This window comes from Mytilus edulis, chromosome 5, assembly GCF_963676685.1.
Source record: "Mytilus edulis chromosome 5, xbMytEdul2.2, whole genome shotgun sequence".
In the NCBI taxonomy this organism is placed as follows: domain Eukaryota; kingdom Metazoa; phylum Mollusca; class Bivalvia; order Mytilida; family Mytilidae; genus Mytilus; species Mytilus edulis.
The window spans coordinates 44,809,221-44,833,540 of NC_092348.1; the positions used below are offsets into that span (position 1 = coordinate 44,809,221).

Sequence of the window (24,320 nt, forward strand, 5' to 3'; positions counted from 1 at the left end):
GGACGAAAGATACCAAAGGGACAGTCAAACTCATAAATCTAAAACAAACTGACAACGCCATGGCTAAAAATGAAAAAGACAAACAGAAAAACAATAGTACACACGACACAACATAGAAAACTAAAGAATAAACAACACGAACCCCACCAAAAACTAGGGGTGATCTCAGGTGCTCCGGAAGGGTAAGCAAATCCTGCTCCACATGTGGCACCCGTCGTGTTGCTTATATGATTACAAATCCGGTAAATAGTCTAATTCGGTAGGTCATATTCATGAAAGGGAAGGGGATTGTAGTTACGACGTAAGGAACATATCCGATATCATTTGTGAAACGGTTATTCCATTGTAAATGACTCGTAGATCTTATTATTTAACTGGTGGTATGGACCAAGAAAATTTTTATATGTGCAAACAAGACGTTTTGGCCATTAAGCCAGTTCGGCCTTCATGGATTTTTTCCCCGTAACTTGTACAATAATTTAAAGAATGGATGTTGAGTTTTTCTGAACAAAGTTACTAGTTTCCTGTTAATCAAGGACACTTTGATAGCAAGATCATTTTTTTAAGGTTTAGTATTTATAGAATAGTTTTTAATTATTATAGAATTTGTCGTCAATGACCACATAATAAACCTTAAGTTATATAATATAAAAATACCAAGATTGAGACAGGAAATGTAAAAATTGTAATTGAAGCATGCATGCCAGTTACAGTTATTCTGATAATATAAAAGAAATTGGCTCAAGTGACTAATCCGATAGTATAATAGAAATTTAGATGACACCAAGTGAAACAAAAAACATGCATCTTATATGAAAATATAGAAAATGGATAATTTGTGTACCCCATTGGAGTAGCTGTAGGATTTTTAAAATGATATTTGTCGAGAAATTAAATTGAAGCTGTGAAAGGCACATCTTTATTTGTAGCAGCGTTAACTTTTGCTATGTAAAGCAGTTAAAAAGCTTTAAAAAAACTGGTTCTCTTTTATGTAAACGCAAAGAGGGGGAGTAGCACTCAGTCTTATAAATAAAAATGCTAAAAGCAAAACATGTTGTGTAATTCCCAAAGCCATAATTCACTCCCAAATGATACAGAACTATTTTGTATTTTGTAAATAAGTATAAAAGAAGATGTGGTATGATTGCCAATGAGACAACTCTCCAAAAGGGACCAAAATGACACAGAATTGAACAACTATTGCTCATCATACGGCCATCAACAGTGAGCAAACCCATAACATATAGTCAGTTATGAAATGCCCTGAAATGACAAATGTAAAACAATTCAAACGAGAAATCTAATAACCTAATTTATCTACAAAAATAGGAAGGGAAAAACTTTAACACAGTCACAAACGACAAGATCTGAATTACAGGCTCCTGACTTGGGAAAAGGCACATACAGAATGTATCGGGGTCAACTTTAACATGCTAGTTGGTGCCCAAACCTCCCCTATAAACCTGGGACAATGGTGTAACAGTTCAACGTAAGGTTTTTTATGTGGTCATTGAATGAAAATTCTATGGGTGTACCAATGGTTTCTTTTATAACAACATCTATACTATAAGTTATTGCACAAGTTATAAGTGAATTTTGTTCAAATTTTGTACAAATACAAAAGCAATGTCTTCAATATAACTTGTACAAAAAAAGTATAAAGTCAACATACAAATTATAATGTGTACACATTTTTGTGGTCATTAATACATCGCAATACTTGTTCTCAGATAATGGAATTTATTATAAGGGATAATAATAATCTATACTGGAATGTTCCTAGGTCCAACTGATTTTAATCCGTTTATGTGATGACATGTTACTCAATTAGAATCCTTCTGCAAATTAGGAGCCACAATATTACCAGTGGAAAGACTAGATAGATTTAAGAAAATGTGGTATGTGTGCCAATGAGACAACTTTCCATCCATGTCACAATGTCTAATTATCTTCAATTTCTACTGAAGCGTGGATGTCAATATACTAACATTCCAATTTGCAATAACAGTTAACAGCAAATACATTTTCACAATAACAGATAACAAAAAATATAATAGTCCTATAACAGCTAACAAAGAATAGAACAATAACAGCTAAATGTAAATGTTTTTTTTTCTTCAGAATAACAGATAACAAAAAAATAAATTGCCCCATAACAGCCTAACAGTTAAACCCCTTGCCCCCTTCATTATAGTTCGGAACGGCAATCTTCAGTTTACTTCTGACAATGCTTTTATCAAATGTTGAAACATGCCCCTTGATGAAAGTATTTGCATAATTTGCTCATTTCGAGGCCTTCTATAGCTGACTGTGCGGTATGGGCTTTGCTCGTTGATGAAGGCCATACAGTGACCTATAGTTGTTATTTGTTTGTCATTGGTCTGTTGTGGTGAGTTATCTCATTGGCAAACATACCACATTTTCTTTTTTATATTAGGTTATCTGAACAAAAACTGTATGTCAGACCTTTCGTTTTTACTAAATCCTAATTAGTCACTGAGTCTATACTGGTTTTAAATAATGACAATACCTTTTGATACAGGTATACCTAATCATAATGGGGCATAAGTCACAATTGATTGTGTTATTAGTAAAAGACTAACTTATGATATATTGATATTGGATGATAAAAAAATGATTAGGACCTAATGAAACAAGAAGTAGTTGAAACAATTTTTGAATATTTAATTTCTGATGCAAATGACGCTCATGTTGCTGCTACTGATTTTGCTAATTCATTTCTTTATGTAGCATCCGAGTTTATACCTACAAATACAATATAACTAAAAGATATGACGACACACTTTGGTATGATTAGAATTTGCGGCGTGAAACGAAAAAATACGATAGGCTTTGTATATGTTTTCTTCGCTCCAATAGTACATCCGCAGAAAAATACATACAACAACACAAAATTATATTACTTGAAATAGCAAGCTATAAACATTTTTCCACCAGTAATAATGAAAACTTAGATGAACTGAAAAAAAAGTGCTGGAAAACAGTTAACATGTAAATTAAAAGCGATACACCGTCTCATGTCTAACCTCCAATGACAGACCTTAATCATAACTTTAAACTTGTTTAGAGGAAACAGTTCGACATTTTTAATAAATATTTTTGTTCTAATTATGTGCACTAATAAATATTTGCCGGAATTTAAAGATCGATGTCTTGAGTTTCTTCCACAAAATTGTAGTAAGCGAACAAGATGTACTTGATATTGTTTCAATGATCAATGTGAAAACAGCTGTTGGACCATATATTGTTACCAACAGAATGTTATTTGCTGTCAAAAATGAAAATTCCTAATTTAATAATGTCTTCTGTTTAACAAATCTTAAAATGATAGAATGTTTCTTATTCTGTGAGTCTTATGTGTTTTGTTTTTTTTTTATTTTAGTTCATTTTTATGTTTTTTTAGTTTATTGTGACGTCCATTTTCACTGGACTAGTACACAATTGTATTTAGGGGCAAGCTGAGGACCACTTCCTGGTGCAGAATTTACTCGCTGAAGACCCATTGGTGGCCTTCGGCTGTTGTTTGCTCTTTGGTCGGGTTGTTGTCTCCTTGACATTTTCCTCATTTCTTAGTTGAAAAACTTGTGTCTCATGTTTGTTTTTTTTTCCTTTTTGAACAACAGAATATGTTGAATTTAACGTGAGATACAGACGCATCAAAAGTTGACAAAATTCATAATGGTAAGTGCAAAAGTTGTGATAGCCGATTTAAGCTAATTTCAGTCAAGTTAACTTTCTATTGAGGCCACCAGAGATGTGATAAGTTGGACGGAGTTTCCTGTTTTATATAATACTACTAGTGATATTCTATGAAGGGTAAGGATTTACATATAGTTTACGTTAACTTACTACTGATGACAGTGATTTGATTTGGTTTGATGAGTTATTCTCCGCCAAGGATTCCTTCAGTTGTGTTTTGTGAGGGGTTAGGATTAAATTGTATGATTGGCTCAAGACTTGTTGGAGCCGACGTTATAAGCTGGTCTATTTTAATTGGTATTGGAGTTGGTACAAGCTGCGGATCTGGGTCAAAGGTACCATATCCAGGTATATCACAACTTATAACTGGACAACATTGCCCTGGTACCCTGTTCTTTTTACAGTACGATGGTAATGCTGGATAGCCTGGACACCTAAAATAGTGTTGTTATATGGAAGAAGGATCACAAAGTACTCCAAGGCTGGACTCCTAAAATAGTGTTGTTATATAGAAGAAAGGTCACAAATAATTCCACGGCTGGACATCTAAAATAGTGTTATTGAATTAAGAAGGATAACAAACTACTCAAAGGCTTGACCATTCTTTTTCAAAGGAAAAATGGTGGGTTGAACATGGTTTGACAGCTAGCTAATCTCCCCACTTGTGTGACAGTTGTTTAGAATTCCAGTCGGCTGAGATACATTATTTCTAAAATATTGTTGTTATATAGAAGACGGATCACAAAATACTCCAAGGCTGGATACCTAAAATAATGTTGATACAGCCCATTGATGGTGTAAACTTCCCCAAAAAACGTGTATGGTGTAATGGTGTAAGGTGCTATGGTGTATGGTGTAAGGGGAATGGTGTAATGGTGTTTGAGGAATGATGTGATTGTGTAACGTGCGATCGGGAATGGTGTGAATGATGGTGTACGACATTTCATTGGTTGAAAACGAAGTTCTTTTTATTTTATTTTTTCGTATTGTAAACATAAACAATAATAATAATCTTAATATTTGAAATTTAATTGCATTATGGGTAATTTCGGATCGTGTAGATAGAATAGGGAATGGTGTATGGTGTAATGTGTAAGGTGTATGGTGCAAAGGTGTAACGTGTATGGTGTAATGGTACAAGGTGTATGGTGTAATGGTGTATGGTGTAATGGTGTATGGTGTAATGGTGTATGGTGTTAGTGGGAAGTTTATACCATCCAAGGACTGTATATAGAAGAAGGATAACAAAATACTCAAAGGCTGGACATCTAAAATAGTGTTATTCAAGTAAGAAGGATAACAAACTACTCCAAGGCTTGACACTATCCTTTTTCAAAGGAAAAATGGTGAGTTGAACATGGTTTGATAGCTAACTAAACTCCCCACATGTGTGACAGTTGTTTAGAGTTCCAGTCGGCTGAGGTACATTATTCATAAAATAGTGTTGTTATATTAAGAGGATAACAAAATACTCCAAGGCTGGACTCCTAAAATAGTGTTGTTATATCGAAATAGGATCACAAAATAATCCAAAGCTGGACACCTAAAATAGTGTTGTTATATCGAAAAAGGATCACAAAATATCCAACGGCTGGACTCCTAAAATAGTGTTGTTATATAGAAGAAGGATAATACTCCAAGGCTGGACTCCTAAAATAGTGTTGTTATATCGAAGAAGGATCACAAAATAATCCAAAGCTGGACACCTAAAATAGTGTTGTTATATCGAAAAAGGATCACAAAATATCCAACGGCTGGACTCCTAAAATAGTGTTGTTATATAGAAGAAGGATAATACTCCAAGGCTGGACTCCTAAAATAGTGTTGTTATATCGAAGAAGGATAACAAAATAATCCAAAGCTGGACACCTAAAATAGTGTTGTTATATCGAAAAAGGATCACAAAATATCCAACGGCTGGACATCTAAAATAGTGTTGTTATATAGAAGAAGGATATCAAACTACTCCCAGGCTTAACACTATACTTTTTCAAAAGAAAAATGGTGGGTTGAACATGGTTTGATAGTTAGTTGAACCCCCCACATGTGTGACAGCTGTTAAGTGTTCCAGTCTGCTGAGATACATTATTCCTAAAATAGTGTTGTTATATAGAAGAAGGATAACAAAATACTTCAAGGCTGGACACCTAAAATAGTGTTGTTATATACAAGAAGAATAACAAAATAATCCAAGGAAGGACACCTAAAATAGTGTTGTTTTAATAGAAAAAGGATAACAAAATACTCCAAGGCTGGACACTTTAAATAGTGTCGCAGAAGGATCACATAATACTCCATGACTGGATACCTAAAATAATGTTGTTATATAGAAGAAGGATAACAAAATACTCAAAGGCTGGACACCTAAAATAGTGTTGTTATATAGAAAAAGGAGAATAAAATACTCCAAGGCTGGACATCTAAAATAGTGTTATTTAAGTAAGAAGGATAACAAACTACTCCAAGAATGGACACTATCCTTTTTCAAAGGAAAATTGGAGGGTTGAACATGGTTTGATAGAGCTAAACTCCCCACATGTGTGCCAGCTGTTTAGAGTTCCGGTCGGCTGAGATACATTATTCCTAAAATAATGTTATTATATAGAAAAAGGATAAATATATACTCCAAGGCTAGACACCTAAAATAGTGTTGTTATATAGAAGAAGGATAACAAAATAATCAAAGGTTGGACACCTAATATAGTGTTGTTATATAAAGGAAGGATTACAAAATAATCCAAGGCTGGACTCCTAAAATAATGTTGTTTTATAGAAGGATACCAAAATAATCCAAGGCTGGACTCCTAAAATAGTGTTGTTATATAGAAGAAGGACAACAAAATACACAGGCAAAAGTGCCACGCATGATATACGCATGAAGGCCATTACATGCGAAAGTCATGTGTGGATCATGCGTGAATCATGCGAAATATGAAGTATGCGTAAATCGCATGATCTTCACATGCGGTTTTCGCATGTTTTAAACATGCATGTATCACATGATTTCTTAAACGCATGATTTACGTATAAAGGCTATGACATGCGTAAATCATGTGTGAATCGTGTGAAAATCATGCGGTATCTGAAGTATGCGTTAAACGCATGATCTTCACATGCGGTTTTCGCATGTAATAAATACATGCGTTAAACGCATGATCTTCACATGCGGTTTTCGCATGTAATAAATACATGCGTTAAACGCATAATCTCAACATGCGGTTTTCGCACGTAATAAATACATGTTAGTATCACATATATTGTAAACGTATGATTTACGCATGAAAGCTAAGTACATGAGAAAGTTATTTGTGTATCATGCTCGACTCATCTGATTTATGTAATAGTTGTAAATCTCATATGTTGTAAATAAATCATGATAGATATTGCACATATAAAGTCAATTCTTTACTTGCTTTTAACATTCTGCATGCCAGATCATGGCAGATGTACATGCATATTGTAAATCTCTGCTTAAAGCTTTTAACTTTAAATATTGGCATTATATGAGAACAAATGGAGTCATTTCTTGACTACATGATTAATCTTATTTAATTAAAAATATGAAATATTAAAATAATTTAATATATATAGAGCAATTTAATGAAAAGGGTATGGTAATATAAAATAAAATGGACAGCCTCTCTTGACAACAGTTTCACATTATTTTATATGATGAAAAGACCGTGAGTTTCTTCATTTTCTTAACGCTGATTTTTTTTAATTTCTTCATGTAGTCATCCATTTATTTAATTTAAAATATGGTTGTACCATCAACATGATCTACCAAAAACATCTCTTAAGAAAAAAATCTAGAAAAGGGGTCAACATGGTCAAATTATATTGCATTAAAACAATGTTGATTTAAAGAATAAGTTTTTCCTGTACATTGTATGTAATTGAAAAAAATCTTTCTTTTAAATTTGAAGTTAATGTGTGTCCCTGAGTAACAAAAAGTGCCTAGTGTCTTCCCAACAAACAACTAAAGTAATGGTGGATGGCATATCTGTCAATGTGTTTCTTTATTTGAAGAATTTGGTGTTAACATGGTTAATGACAGATCTTTTGTTCTCCAACACTTTGGAAAAAAAGTTTAAACTAATGATATAGAACTTGGAATATCTAGATGTGTTGTGTTAATATTGTTATAGAGTATATATAACTTTCTCAAAAGTTTAGTACAATACCTTACATCACTTTTTTTCATATGTACATGTGTGCCAACTATCCCCCCCCCCAAAAAAAAATCTTTGACCAAATGGCAGTTACATATAGATGTTTTTTTTTAGTCTTTAAAAGGTGCTTCATACAGTTATGACTATAATCAAATTAAACTAGCCATTTGCATATGTTATCTAGGATTTTCTTATTCTAAATCACTGACATAAGGCTGAATTACAAATTACCTGGTCATTGGTTGTTCAAACAAACGAGACCATACTCGATAGGCTAGCTGATCATTCTGATTATCTGTTCAAGTACAAAACTATGCTAACAAGAAAATGCACATGAGCATATAGAAAGTACTTGAAAAGTTTCAGATTGTTTGAGGTCTGAGGTAGTTTTTTCCTGTTCAATGAAGCTCTTAAGATTTAGGGGAAAGAAACACTTTTATCATGTTTAAATCACGACAAACAAAAATCACTTTACATGGTGTTACTTCGTCCCTTATAGTCCATATACGAGTCATATACATGATATACAATGACAGAATAATGTACCATTATAAATTAATCATATATTTCTTCTCCTTTAGAGTGGAATATAAAAAGCAAAGTACATAACTACCTGCTTCTATTCTATTTGTGTTTTAAGCAAGCAATTTTTTTTTTTGGGGGGGGGGGGGGGTACTCTTACATGTATAAACTTCCATTTGTGACCACCTCCTGCATGTCCTGCATGTCCTGCGGGTGGTTTCAAAAGTTACCCGTGCTTGTGGTTTTCCGAGTCAAAGTTCATAACTCTTCAATTCTCTATTCTATACATATATAAAGGAAACAAAAAATATCAATGTTCGAGGCATTCATAAATACCAGTGTACAGGAAAACATTCACGGAACGGATTTTGATTAAAGTATTGCAAAGAAGTCGTTAGTTAAGATCAAATGTGAACACATTTTAAAATTGCGATGCATACCAAAACAGACTTGGTAAGAAATTTTGATAGATTTCTCCAGCCTACATGTGAAAATAAAATAGGGTAAGAAAAGATAAGATAACAAGAATGTGTCCTCAGTACACGAATGCCCCACTCGCACTATCATTTTCTATGTTCATTGGACCGTGAAATTGGAGTAAAATCTCTAATTTGGCATTAAAATTAGAAAGATCATATCACAGGGAACATGTGTACCAAGTTTGAAGTCGATTGGACTTCAACTTCATCAAAAACTACCTTGACCAAAAACTTTAACCTGAGGCGGGACAGACGGACGGACGAACGAACGGACGGACGGACAGACGGACGAACGAACGGACGAACGGACGCACAGACCAGAAAACATAATGCCCCTCTACTATCGTAGGTGGGGCATAAAAATAACAATACAGGGTCTTTAGCTCTGTGTGTCTCTTGTTAACCGTGAAATCAAAGAAGGATACAACTTATTACCATAAATCCAATAAAACGCGAGAAAGCCTATTAAAAATATAAAATGTTCATGCAGTAAAACACCAATAATTTTACATTACGGGCCACTACAAAGAAACTAACGATTGCGCCAGTGACGGATCAAGAAATTTTGATAACTTTAAAAGGGGGAGGGCACTGACTGCTAAATATATTCCGCTCTAGTCATGCTTTAGTGGTTCCATATATAATCCATTGCCTTCTTTGTGGAACACGAATCTCCAAAATACATGGGTGAACTTAGGTACTATACATGGTTAACAGTTCGGAACATTCTGCCGTCAACATGTGGCAACCTAGCCTCAGTAGCTTTTAGTAAAATTGCAAATGAAGCTGGGACTATTATACTAACATGTGAACATACGGTTTGGCGAGCTTTTCGTGGAATTTAAGAGATATTGTTAAAAGTATATGCACACTTAATAAATCCATGAGTTGATTATTATAAAAGAAAAAAATATTGTTTAACCTTTGACCAATAGATCGAGTCCAAAATTTAGCCATTTCAAGGATGAGGGGGAATAGGAGGGGTCCTGGTCCCCAAATCCCGGACTTAAAAAAACGAAATCCCGAGGTCCCGAATTTAAATGAAGTAAATCCCGAGGTCCCGTAATCCGAAAAAAAGGATCCCCGGATCCCGAAAGGGTCAATCCCGAAATCCCGAGCTTAAAAACACCCGATCCCGGAGTCCCGATAAAGGTCCTATCCCCCTCAAGGATCGCCTGACTATGCTGATAATGTAGGCCGGTAGCCGCTATAATTTGTGTAGAGCTTTGTAGAGTGTGCAATTCTAAGTCACAGAGACAGTAGCAAACTTAAAGTATATTTCCTAATAATATAATACATTTTTAAATTCAGATTAGTAAAATGTATAACTCACTTATTAAATGTTTATATCTGCATCTAAGACTTATTGATTGTTCATTTTTGCGCCACTGTCAGCAGTATTGACTATTTCTCGAAGGTGGTAAGTTTTTATTAATGGAGGAAGCTGGAGAGATCTTCCGCAGGAACACTAACAAACCAAGAGTATTCCTATGTGTTGTATTTTATTTATTTACACTCTACTGAGATTTCTAAATTCTCTGATTGGATTAGTCTCGTTTGTCAATTTCCATCCCACATCACAAAAGGAGTTACAGAAGAATGCCAACCCCTCAGCAGAGTAATTTGATTCTGGATCATGGAAAAAAAATGCAAAATAAGTGAATGACTTAAAAGAAATAAATGATAATCAGTCTATATGATATTATATAAATATTGCTTATTTAATATCAATTCTTTTTGTTCTTTCTTCTTCACTTTTTTTTGGGTCATTATTCTCTATACAATGTATATCCCCATTATTGATTCCAGACTCATAATCATAATGCTCATATATATCCATCCGTAAACCAAACTAGAAAACTACGTAAACGGCTTTGCACGTTGAACACGAAAACCCGGAAACTTTTCACCGTTGCCATTTTTTTATACTATGACGCAAAATCCATGGACGCTCGTGCGTCTGCCGATTTGATTTTTTTACTGTATTTTAAAAAAGATTAGACAGAGACAGCCAGAAAGATAATACAAGACACTGAGAGGTCAAAAATTTAGTATAAATGTATTATTAATTGTCGATTAACTGGAAGAAACCGGCGAACAAAAAATTGAATGAACATGATGAAAGTCAAACCAAACGGAACATTTGACGGATTTATGTACCCACTATTTTGTACTTGGAAAGCGCAACGAAAGGTAAATATTATCTTACACATGTTTTAAATGGATAAAAGCAGATGCTAGTGCTATAGTTTACAGTCTTTTGACTTTATACCGGCGTACAACATGTCAAATGTTATCATGGTTATGCATGCACAGGGGTTTCTGTTTGTCACAATTGGGTAACACGAATTACCGAATAACAGTGTTATTATCCGAATAACTCATGTAATTACCGAATAACTCTTCAAATATCAATATTAACACATTTAAGTGACTTTTAAACATATATTATTGAATAAAATTATAATAGAAGTGTATTTTATAACCTAAAAATAAAAAAAAAGTTGCAGGTAAGTTAATATTGATCATTATAAAATTATGGATATCGGTGTGTACTTCCAAGATGGCGACCAAGGAAAACGTAAGAAATGAAGAAAAGAAAGATTGCATACAATCCCTCAACGTGTTCATCTTAGACCACCAAAGTGGAGCCCTCACGCCACGTCACGGCAATGAACAATGTGAGGGTGGGCATTTTTTAAAATAAAATATGGAATAGTAAACTATTTAAATAAGTTTTTGTTTTAATTTTAGTTATTAAAAAAATATTATCTTTATTATATTTTTATATTTGTGATTTAGAAATGGATGTTAACTAAGCCCCTTTAAATCTATAAAATTACAACTATTAAGATATCCTGCACAAAGCACGGGCTTATCTGTCATAGTCCGCGGAAATACTTTATTTAGAATTTATTGTAAAAAAATTATAACTACTAAGATATCCTGCACAAGGCACGGGCTTATCTGTCATAGTCCGCGGAAATACTTTATTTAGAATTTATTGTAAAAAAATTATAACTACTAAGATATCCTGCACAAGGCACGGGCTTATCTGTCATAGTCCGCGGAAATACTTTATTTAGAATTTATTGTAAAAAATTTATAACTACTAAGATATCCTGCACAAGGCACGGGCTTATCTGTCATAGTCCGCGGAAATACTTTATTTAGAATTTATTGTAAAAAATTTATAACTACTAAGATATCCTGCACAAGGCACGGGCTTATCTGTCATAGTCCGCGGAAATACTTTATTTAGAATTTATTGTAAAAAAATTATAACTACTAAGATATCCTGCACAAGGCACGGGCTTATCTGTCATAGTCCGCGGAAATACTTTATTTAGAATTTCAACCTGAAAACATGCGAAACAATACTATACATGCATTATGTATCAAGTGCATAAAACAGCAGTGGGGAAACAACAAAAGAAAAATGCATTAAACAGAATAAAAATAAATTGCATAAACAAAACTGTATACTTACTTAAACACTAAAATAATTGAAAAAAGATAATTGAACCTGCATTGGTTGCAACTTTGGTTTGGATTATATAAATTATTTTTTTCTAAAAACCATCTTAATCGGTTATTTACCATCTTTTCCAAAATTTTATTAAAATTAGAGGTCAAAGCTATAGGCCTATAAGACAACGGATCACTTGAATCTTTTCCTTGTTTTAAACAAGGGATGACCACAGAATGTTTCCAGTCTTTAGGAATCTCCTGTAAAAACCATATTTTATTTAAAAATAGCAAAAAAATGTTTAAAGTTTTGTCGCTCAGATGTCTGAACATGCTGTAACTGGTTTTATCTTTACCAGGTGAACTATCGTTTGTATCTGAAATGGCATCTTTAAATTCCTGTAAAGTGAATTTTTCGTTAAAACAATCTTGATTTTCTTTATAATATTTAAGAAACGTGTTGATTTCCTGCTCTTCAACAGTAGATTTATGCTTTTTAAAATCATTATCATAGTTGTTAGAACTGCTAACTTCTACAAATTTTTTAGCAAAATAGTTTGCTTTATCAATAGTACTAGTTAAAAAGTGACCACATGCTCTAAGAGCTGGTATCCAGGGCCGTAGCGTAATGGAGGCAAATGAGGCAAATGCCTCACTTTTGAAACGACGACCAAACTTTTAAAGTATCATTTTTTTTAATTATAGATTTTACATTATCAATATGCAAGTTTCGCGTTTCAAATTATCTACCCGCACACTACTACATACAATATGTTCAATCTGCAGCAGCGATTGCAGCTTTTACCATAGCGAATCGATGACGGTAAAAAAAAAAGAAGTGTTCCGAATACAAATCAAAATAAAAAAATTGAAACAAATCTTAATGTGATCACTTGTGACATTAGAACGTCAAAAATCCGGGTAAGTAACAATGTTGGTCTATTTTTCTCTGTACCTATTCTTATGGTTAATGATTATGTATAATAAATATATTCTTATTGATGCTCGTCTTATAGAAGCTTATAACTTCGTCTTATAGAAGCTTATAACTTGATGTTGGACATACACACACATATATATATATATATATACATAAGAACGTGTGTTGAAGCAGTACAGGTCACAGGAGAATAGGAAAGTTTTAGTTGACCAACAGAGATATTAAATTCAATATTGAAACTTGATTTGTTACTTACTAGGCTAGTTAATAAAAAACGCATTTCTGTTATATTTTTTTATTTTTTATTATAGATGGTAATGCTGGAAAAAGCTTCTCCCGTACGTGTCAGGCACCCGAACCACCCTAAAAAAAAAGCCCAAAAAATTTTCGCCTCGCTCCGCGCTATTTGAAGAGTTATTCGGTAATTACATGAGTTATTCGGATAATAACACTGTTATTCGGTAATTCGAGGTACCGGTCACAATTTGCCGGGTTAACTATCCTGTATCCATCCATACGAACCCCGAAAAATTGGGGTTGCATAGTAAACACGGCAAAGTGTAACAAACCCCTGTGATGCATGTAAACCCTTTAATCAGTCCAAGAACGGAAGCAAGACAACTCGAACTGCCGACAAATCTCCCCACTTTTCACCAACCATGCCAACTCGCCCCACTTTAAACAGTTGAAAAAAAATCCCCCCACTAAATGAAAAGTGTACATGTTTAATCCTGTCAAATATACTCCTGCCAAATCCCCACTTATGAAAATGAGTAAAATCCAGATGAATATTAAAGAAAAGTCAAAAGAACACTGTTCATGCTGTTAAACCCTGTTAAATAGGTAACAATGTTATAAACATAAACACATTTATTCTAAAAACAGTTGTTGGCATGGCACGGGTTATGTTCTTCTCATATATGTTATGATAGTATGATACTAAACCCCTAACGGGAAGGATTGTGCCTGATGTTCATATGATGAAATCATAATCTTTCAGTCAGTTTAATTGAAGTCTGGAGCTGGCATGTCAGTTAACTGCTAGTAGTCTGTTGTTATTTATGTATTATTGTCATTTTGTTTATTTTCTTTGGTTACATCTTCTGACATCAGACTCGGATTTCTCTTGAACTGAATTTTAATGTGCGTATTGTTATGCGTTTACTTTACTACATTGGTTAGAGGTATAGGGGGAGGGTTGAGATCTCACAAACATGTTTAACCCCGCCGCATTTTTGCGCCTGTCCCAAGTCAGGAGCCTCTGGCCTTTGTTAGTCTTGTATTATTTCAATTTTAGTTTCTTGTGTACAATTTGGAAACTAGTATGGCGTTCATTATCACTGGACTGGTATATATTTGTTTAGGGGCCAGCTGAAGGACGCCTCTGGGTGCGGGAATTTCTCGCTACATTGAAGACCTGTTGGTGACCCTCTGCTGTTGTTTTTTATTTGGTCGAGTTGTTGTCTCTTTGACACATTCCCCATTTCCATTCTCAATTTTATGATAAAGGTCATTGTCATATGAAGTACAGAAAATACAGAAAAAAATATATTATTGTGAAAGAGCACAAAATAAAGAAATTCATTGGCGCCATAATTTTTTAAATCTGAGTCGACTGGTTCAAAGGTTATAACAATTAAGATTTTTAAAAATTGTCGAAGACAAAAATACTATATTTCATTTTTTATTTTGGGGCTAATTTTTAGGCCAAAATGAAATATAACAAAAGGTAATGACAAAAATGTAGGAACAGCAAGCAGTTTATTTGATTATCATGATTATTGCAATAAGACCCTGTTATGCCTTTGATTTAGGTCAATGAGGTCCAATAAACATAATATTTAGAAGACTAGAATAAATTGATACAAAAAATAAATTATGTTTTAAACTTTGTAAAAAAACCACATTGGGATTCTTTTTTGCTATTTGTCAACCTTGGGCATCTTTGAATAAATGCTACATGTACATGTATGTTTAAACATTCATACCTTAATATGGAAATTTAAAGCAGGCAGAGGTTTAAATATATTAGCATGATTAACAAATGTAATGCCAAAATATCTCATTTTTTTTTATAGCAACTCGAAATCATGCTGTCAGGCTATATGTGTTGTACATGGGAAGTGGACCCCTGGAGGAGATGAAAGGTCTATTTAATTGTACGTAATGTAAATATAAATAAGAAAAGGTGGTATGATTGCCAATGAGAAAAGAGAGAAATTTGTACAAATGAAAATTCACTTGTTTTCCAATCCTAATAAAACTGTCAAGATTCACATGATATTGTAATGTTTACATTATTTTCAAAATACAATATTGTTTACACTAATGAGAAAAGACAACTCTTCACCAGAGATTAAATAGAAGTTAACAGCTATCATGACTATAGGTCACCTTACATCCTTCAACAATGAGCAAAGCCCATATCTAATAGTCAGCTATAAAAGACCCCAAATGAAAATGATAAATTTGTAAAACCTTTCAAACAAGAAAACTAACTAGACTAATTTATGTACAAAAAAAGAACAAAAAAACAAAATATGATATACAGCAACAAACCAAACCACTGAATTACAGGCTGATACTCATGTACAGAATGTGATGGGGCTAGACTAGTAGTTTTGTGATGCCAAACCCATCTATCTGGGTATATTATTGTGAACAAGGCCTAACTCATTAATCTAAACAAAGCAGAAAGACATCTTACACATCCCCTTAACAAAAAAGACTAAGTACATATCTGAGAGTATTTTCGCCTGAGTTACCAACAGCTAGTTCAAAGCCAATAACAAGACTTTTGGTGTAATTATGAATAACTTCAAATTTCAAAGTACATGATCATGCATGTATCATGATTATTAAAATGACTTACTGTAAACCAACTAATTTTCGCGGATACTTTTTTTAGCGTTTCAGCCTTTCTCATTTTTCTTGTCCACTTCGCGCCAATTTAATTTCGCGATTTTGTAATTTACCTGATGAAGTTTAATAATGAAAAACTCAGCTTTACATTTTCGTGATGATTTATATTCGCGTTATTTTTCTATTCACAAAAGTCGCGAAAATAAGTTGGTTTACAGTTTTGCCCAAAGATTGGCATTATATATTATGTCGGATTTAGAGCTAAAATATAACCACTTTTGTTCAGCTCTTCATTCAAGGGTCATATTGATTTTATTTTATTGAGAAGAACATTCCGATAAATGTTTTTGTATAGTCAAACTTTTTCATGGCAAGTTTGGTGGTTTTATTTAAAAGATCAAAATGGTGAACTTTTTTCAAGGCAACTTTGGTGGTCTTATTTAAAAAGTCAAAATAAGCCAGTTTGCCATATCAAAATATTTTAAGGCAATTTTGGCAGATATTTTTACTTCATTTTATTAAACATTATTTCTTTTAGCACTTTCAATGAAAATACAAGTCCTTCAAGAAGTAGGAGAAGCTAACATGGCTATAGCAACAGAACAGAATTCATTTTAGGCATTGCTTTCTAGATTAAATAGATATTATAGTCATAGATCGTCATATTGATTTATGTGCATATGAGGAGCAGCAGTCAATGAATAATTTTGTGATGAGAGGTATGTAATAAAATGAAAACTTTGTTTGAATATTTTTTTCTTCTCACACTCTGTACATGTAGTTTCAAAGATTTTTTATACGCCCGTCTTACAAAATAAATTTTGGAGGGACGAATTATCGAATACAAATGTCCGGTGCCCACATGTGAAAAATTATTACACCAGGGTTTTCGATATCACAAACTAGTCAAAACATTTTATCATCAGTATAAGGAATTTATTTAAGGTATGACTGTAATATTTTTTCTGTCTATGAATAATGAAGAAATAACATAAAAAATTTGGTGCACACTGAATAACGCGCGTAGCAGGTTATTTAACAGTGTGCACCCCATTTTTATGCCCCACCTACGATAGAAGAGGGGCATTATGTTTTCTGGTCTGTGCGTCCGTCCATCCGTTCGTCCGTCTGTCCGTTCGTCCGTCCGTCTGTCCCGCTTCAGGTTAAAGTTTTTGGTCAAGGTAGTTTTTGATGAAGTTGAAGTCCAATTGACTTCAAACTTGGTACACATGTTCCCTATGATATGATCTTTCTAATTTTAATGCCAAATCAGAGATTTTACCCGAATCTCACGGTCCACTGAACATCGAAAATGATAGTGCGAGTGGGGCATTCGTGTACTGAGGACACATTCTTGTTTATGTTATTTCAAATAGACAGAAAAAATATTACAGTCATTTCTTATAATTTAATTCTAGATTCCATTTTAAACCGTAGAAAACCATGAAAAAACGTTGATGACGTCACGGTAACGTGACCAAATTATGTCTATGGGCTGATAACAAAATAACGTCAGCCAATCAGGAGACGCGTTACATCCAAAATTAAATTATTCTTAAATATTTATCACTCAACATGCAGACATCTTATACGTTCAGGTATTTCACATCCAATCTTTTATGATAATATTCTTTACAAAGCACAAACATGTCAGCATTCACCTCTAAAGCTAACAAAACTTTTAATCAGACTTATTAAGAAGGGATATATAGTTGCCATACTCTTGTCAGTTCATTAAAGATTGCATATTTTGGCTTAATTAATATTGATTAACCTATAGGGTCTTTTGACAGAATTAAACACATTTATTCTAAAACCAGTTGTTGGTATGACAAGGTATCTTTTTTGTCAGATATTTTTGTAATTCATATCGTAGGTCTATCTATATCAGCATGGTCTTGTATGAGTTTTGAACTAAATGCTATCAAATATGTTGACAGGAGCTATGTTGAATATAAATTGTAAGGAAAATTGCATTGCAAGCAATCCCACACAGGTTTACATTTCTTGTAGATTTTTAAGAAAAAGTTTATAAGAAAAAAAAAGAATGTAGTTTTTATTGCTTTTTGGCAGCAAATTTATTCATCCATTGGCGAGGTACATTGAAAGGTTGTTCTTTTATTAAATGCATGAAGTATCATATGGATGGCAACAAATGACAACAGTTTCATGTTATATTCATGAGTTTAATATTTCCTATAAATGGTGTATTTTAACAATTTTGCCTATTAACTTAAAACAGCAAAACAAGACCCAATAAACACCAGTAGTTAATGCCTGAAATTTTGTTTAAACTGTAGACAGCAGAAAAGATCCTTTTAAACAACAAGTTAATACTGTACATATATTTTATTAGCTAAACTGTTAATATTTTTTCTGTTGTTTGTTTAGGTATTACTTAAATTCACTAACAATGCAAAGTATATAGTAAAGGTATAAATAAGTTAGCATTAGCTCATACTACAAATGTACATGTAGTTTTTGTCTGGACTACTTGATTAAATTCTTAAGATTTTCAATTTTACAATTTAAGCTTATTGCCAAATGAAAGGAAAGTACAGTATTAAACTCACTGGTGAACATGTGCATGTAGGTGTGAATGTACTACAAAAAGAACTGATATCAAAGTAAGTTCATCTTTAGAATTGCAGTTAATTTTGATAATACATTGTAATATGATATACCGTAATCTATTTAAAACTTTTTAGTTTTATTGTAATGTTTTATATAAATCACCGTGTTTCTTTGGTACAGCGGATATAGCTACTAACCAAGCTGTATTGATCGATTTTTCTTCTGACATGGATTGAAAATCTCTGTTTTGTTTACTTAATATAAATGTGTACTTCAATCTAAACATAATAGTTGTTTTCCTTAAGAATGATTTGGTCGTAGGTTGATGATAAGATCAGTTTCATTTTTTTCCAAAAACGAGAATGCTTACTAAAAAAATGTGCAAATACTTGTCAAAGAAGTTTGCGCTTGTCTCATCAAATATGATTCTATATTCATTGCAACTCTTTTTCTGATAGAAGGCCACTGTGTGTGCGTAATATGTATAGCTGTTTGTCACTGTTTCAATAGTTTGCATTGAAATCTTTCATACATATATATGCTATTTTTTTCTATATTTTATTCCGAAAGGAGGGATGTGTACGGTGTATAGCTGACCACATAAATCCTTGTGTACGGTGCATAGTTAAATGCATGTACGATATAAAGCCTTTCACACTTCAAAATACCTATATACCAGCTATATTTGGCATGTGTGGTGTACTGATGATACACATTGATAATCGAATATGTAAACTGTTGCTTCTTTTTACATCAATCCGATTTTAAGTATGCTTCAAGACATTCTTCTTCTGCTCCCCTGATATTGCTCCATAAAATATTTGCCACTGGACATTAGAATAAGAAATAAAAATCAACATTTTATTTTTTTTGCATTATCAGAATGTATTTGCAAACATATAACAATTAAATTATGTACATGTAACCTTGAAACTTTTTCAATGAACCAGCATATAAATATGAAGAGACGAGGTATGCTCTTCAATGTGACCAACTATCAATTAAAAGACCACAGGACAAAGATCATTAAGATGTAAACATTCACTTGTCACTGTACAGCCTTAAACAATGATCAAAATCCATACCATAAAGTAACCTATAAAGATAAAGAATGTTAACCAATGAAAAAAATTAAACTACATGTACATGTACATACAGTTATGGAAGACAGCACCCAACATATATGTAACACTCAGAAACGTGTCCTTCCGCCCAAACGTGTCCGATTCCCCCAAACATGTCTAGTTGAAAACTGGGCCAAAGCGTGTCATTTGTATAAACGCCCAAACGTGTCCATTTCTCAATTAACCCCCAAACTTGTCCAATCCCCAAAATGTGTCCATATCAAGCGTTATTTGGTTATTGCTATTTCATTAACGTATACTAATTTTACCATTTCATTAAAAATATACATAAGCACGTTAGTACTTTTTCAAAACGGAAGAACTAAACTGGCTTAAAGTGGGGGCGTCATTTCGGCTATTTTGTTTGTAAATTGTAAGCAAACATGTTGAGTTAAACAGTACAGTTAACGGGTCAAAGTGTCTCTTTCTCTGCGCGTTAAAACTTTAATGTTCTCTCTAATCATGCATGAAATACTGACAACTGGACAATTCGCAATCAACAGTCTAAAGTTAATTTATTCAGTAGAACTGAAAAAAACATTAAAACTTGTATGTTTTCTCTAATCTGCATGAAATACTTGCAACTGGACAATATGCAACCAGCAGTATAGAGTTTATCTTAACAAAAGAACAGTAAAAACATTAAAACATGTATGTTAAAATGGAAAAGAAAAAAAAAACAACAGGTAGCCTATGTTCTCTCTAAATAGAACTGCAAAAACATTAAAACTTGTATGTTCTCTCTAAATATGCATGACATACTTGCAACTTTACAATACGCGATCATCAGTTTAAAGTTTAGTTTAAAGTTAATGTGTACAGTACAACTGTAAAAACATTAAAACTTGCAAAACTATTGTGGGCTCTAAATATGCATAAATATGCATAAGTACTTGTAACTGGACAATACGTAATCAACATTCTAAAGTTTATTTATACACTACAAAATAAATTTGCATATCAGTAATATTCATAAAAAAAAGAATCTATAAAACTTATACATGAAATATTTGGCACTGGACGTTATGTTTCTTATTGTGTGTCTTTAGTGATGGTGGAAACCTAAAATTTATTAAAAAACCCGGATAACAAGTTTATAATTTGATGGGCTTTTGAAATACACACAAACTATTGACAAAAGTAAAAGAAATACTGTTAAAACCCCGGGCCCGCCATGCAATTTGGATAAATATAAAAGGCATCTGACATCGGAGTTTATAAGTACAAAATAATTAACAAAGTTAACGATTAATTCAACTCCAGAACTGTGTGTATGTTCGCTCTAAACGAATATGAAATACTTGCAACTGGACAATAAACAACTGCAGTCAAAGTTACTTAATAATAACAGATTAATTTTGCAATTATTATAATCATTAAAAACCTACATCGAACTAACTTAATCTGATAAATGACATCTTCATCACGTGTGTCTACTATCATAGAATTGCCGTAAACGTTATCAGCGATTTTATGTAAGAGATACATGTAAAAGCGCTAAAAGGCGTTAAATATTAGACACGTTTTGCCGAATAACAATTATCGGACACGTTTGGGGGTTATGAAATCGGACACGTTTGGGAAATATTGTACATTTCGGACACGTTTAGGGAGAAAAGACACGTTTGGGAGAATCGGACACGTTTGGGGGGGAAGGACACGTTTGGGAGTGTTACATATATATTAGAACCTACTCTCAAAATTAACCAGAAATGACTAGACTCATCAGTCATTGTCAATAGGTACCCCGGTACTTAAAAATAAAATGTGCAAAAATTTTGTTTTCTCAAACTGAAATATCTATCGTTCGAGGAATTTAGTGTAAAAACATTTGTCACTTGAAGCAGTTTAGGAAAGTATGACTTATAATCATGATAATGCCAAAATATTGAACTTATCAGAAGGATGTTAAACCATAACAGCGTTAATGAATATATGTATTGCTTTTTGCTGAGTTTTTTTTTTTTGGCAAAAGCGAGAGATAGCGATTTTAGATTCTGTCTGTGGTATGGTCAACATTTAGGTTTAGTCTAGATCTGTTTAAAGTTTTTTGGACATCAATAACTTTAATTTGTCAAACATACATGGATTTTTATAAAATTGGATGACATGTACTTTGTTTTATCTGACCAACTTTGTTTTATCTGACCACTAGAACACACATATTATGTATTTGTTTTTTTCTGCTTAAACCCGTAATTCATAATTTATTGAAACTTTCCACATAATCCCATTGTGCATCTCCTTTTTATGCCCTTGCTGAAGCAGAGGGGCATTTAATTTTTGTCTGTCTCTACATCCTTACATACATACATTGCAAAATTGGTTTCCATTCTCTAGTTCTATTGTTTGCCTCAATCAAATGATGTAAAACTTGTATACAATGCCTATTACCACAAAATGCAGATCAAGTTTGAATTTAAGTGGCATCCCTTTTACCGTTCTAGAGAAATGCCCCTTAAAAATTCCGAAATTTTTCATTTCTCAATCTGCTGAGCTTTCCCCGAGGGTATCACCAGCCCAGTAGTCAGCACTTTTTTGTGCTGACATGAATTATCATTGATATGGTTATATTTATAAATTAACTGTTCACAAAATTTAGAATTTTTGAAATACTTAGGCTTATCTACCTCAGGCATAGATTACCTGCATAGAAGCTTGATTTAGAAAAACTTTTAGGAATTTTGGTCCTTGATGCTCTTTTTGTACTTTATTAGGCCTTTTTAACTTTTTTGGATTCAAGCGTCACTGATGCGTCTTTTGTAGACGAAACGCGCGTCTGGCGTACATACAAAAAATTTAGTCCTTGGTATCTATGATGAGTTTATTTACTTAAGGTTTGCCTCAACCAAATGTTATGAATCTTAAACACATCTTATTAGTTATAGTACAAATGTATAACATCAGAACAAAGATCACTTTTGGATTTTGGTGACATCATTTTTATTGTATAGAGTTATGCCCCTTTACAAATTGAAAAAATAGTTTCCATTCTCTAACTAAGAGTTTGCCTCTCCTATATACAATAAACATAGACATTACGGCAGTTTTTTTAACATTCTAATACTAACACGTCCACTTGTATTTTTGTCCATCTGATGAGTTGAGCCTTTTTCAACTGATTTTTATAGTTCGTTCTCATGTTGTACTGTTATACCACTGTCCCAGGTTAGGGGAAGGGTTGTTTTACATTGTCATATCGGGGCCTTATATAGCCAAATATTTGGTATGGGCTTTACTCATTGTTGAAGGCTGTACAGTGACCAATAGCATGTATAGTTGTTAATGTCTGTGTCATTTTGGTCTCTTGTAGATATAGACAGTTGTCTCATTGGCAATCATTGTTGTACATTGTCATTTTGGGGCCTTTTATAACTAACTATGCGGTGTTAAAGGCCGTACGGTGACCTATAGTTGTTAATGTCCGTGTCATTTTGGTCTCTTGTAAATATAGACAGTTGGCAATCATATCACATCTTTTTTTTTATTTGCGTATACATTTTAAGCTGTTTGAGACCTCTTAAGTGAATTACACTTTTAATTATTATCGAATTACTTAATTTACTTAAGTCAAATTTATATTATTTATGAATATTTTATTTCAGTTACCATTCACAGTGAACATGGTGAAGAATAACCAATAAAGGACCAATAAAGGACATAGAAGACTACCTCACAAACATGGAAAAACTTCACAAACATTGGAAATATTACAAGAAAAACCCAATATTTTGATTCATGAAGAAGACATTCATGTACATGTTGTACTTTGAAAACTGAAGAAATAAAATTGTGAATAAAAATACTTGGAAATAAAGCAGTAAAGTTAGAAGATTGAAATTTATATTTTGGTGTTTGTACTAAGAAAGTTTGAAGAAAATGGAGACATTCAAAACTGTAAAAAGAAAACTATATTTTACACAATCACTGTTGAGGACAATTACTCTTGATATAATATGATCCAAAGATCGTATAATAGTAAAGAAATTTGGTTGAATTGCCAATGAGAAAAATATCCATAAGAGTTGTTCAAATGATGTATATATAGTAAGTAATTACAGGTCACCATATGTCCTCCAACAATGAATAAAAAACCAGGTGAGCTATAAAAAAAGACCCAAACATAAGACATGTAAGAATAGACAAATTTTTTTAACAAGTTAATATGTGAAAACAAAATATGATACGAACCAGAGGCAAGCACTGAAATACTTGGGATAATGTTGCTGTACTCTTGAATATACATGTAGAATGTAGAATGTTTAAATGGATTTTAAATCAGAGTTATCATCAATATTCACCTTTTTTTAGCAACAATTTATTGTATGACTGAGATTTCTTTACCAAAATCCTTGTATGTGTATAATGCTTTAGAAACATATTTTAGTTGCACACTAGGTGACTTATAAGGAAATGCAGATAACAATTATATTGCTTTAAAATGAAGTATATTGACTGT

General features: G+C 32.9%; 1 protein-coding gene and 1 long non-coding RNA gene across 3 annotated transcripts in view; one reads left to right on the forward strand and one right to left on the reverse strand.

Annotated features, from left to right (window-relative positions):
* Positions 1–2,670: 2,670 nt before the first annotated feature.
* LOC139522430 (CCN family member 3-like) overlaps positions 2,671–24,320 on the reverse strand; it is a 35,217-nt gene continuing 13,567 nt past the window's right edge. Inside the window, exons 5-6 of one of the 2 annotated variants that reach the window (XM_071315941.1) lie at positions 3,871–4,154; positions 2,671–2,766 (exon numbers count right to left, since the gene is read on the reverse strand). In XM_071315941.1, coding sequence (XP_071172042.1) covers positions 3,905–4,154 — 250 coding nt within the window. In that variant the 3' untranslated portion in view covers positions 2,671–2,766; positions 3,871–3,904. Of the gene's footprint in view, positions 2,767–2,878; positions 2,981–3,870; positions 4,155–24,320 lie in introns of those variants that run through there. The other variant, XM_071315943.1, reaches the window with a different exon arrangement.
* Positions 10,683–23,701, forward strand: LOC139523762 (uncharacterized). The gene is made up of 5 exons (XR_011664679.1): positions 10,683–11,086; positions 15,380–15,460; positions 16,702–16,882; positions 18,697–18,790; positions 23,467–23,701. It is a non-coding gene; the product is annotated as an uncharacterized lncRNA (long non-coding RNA).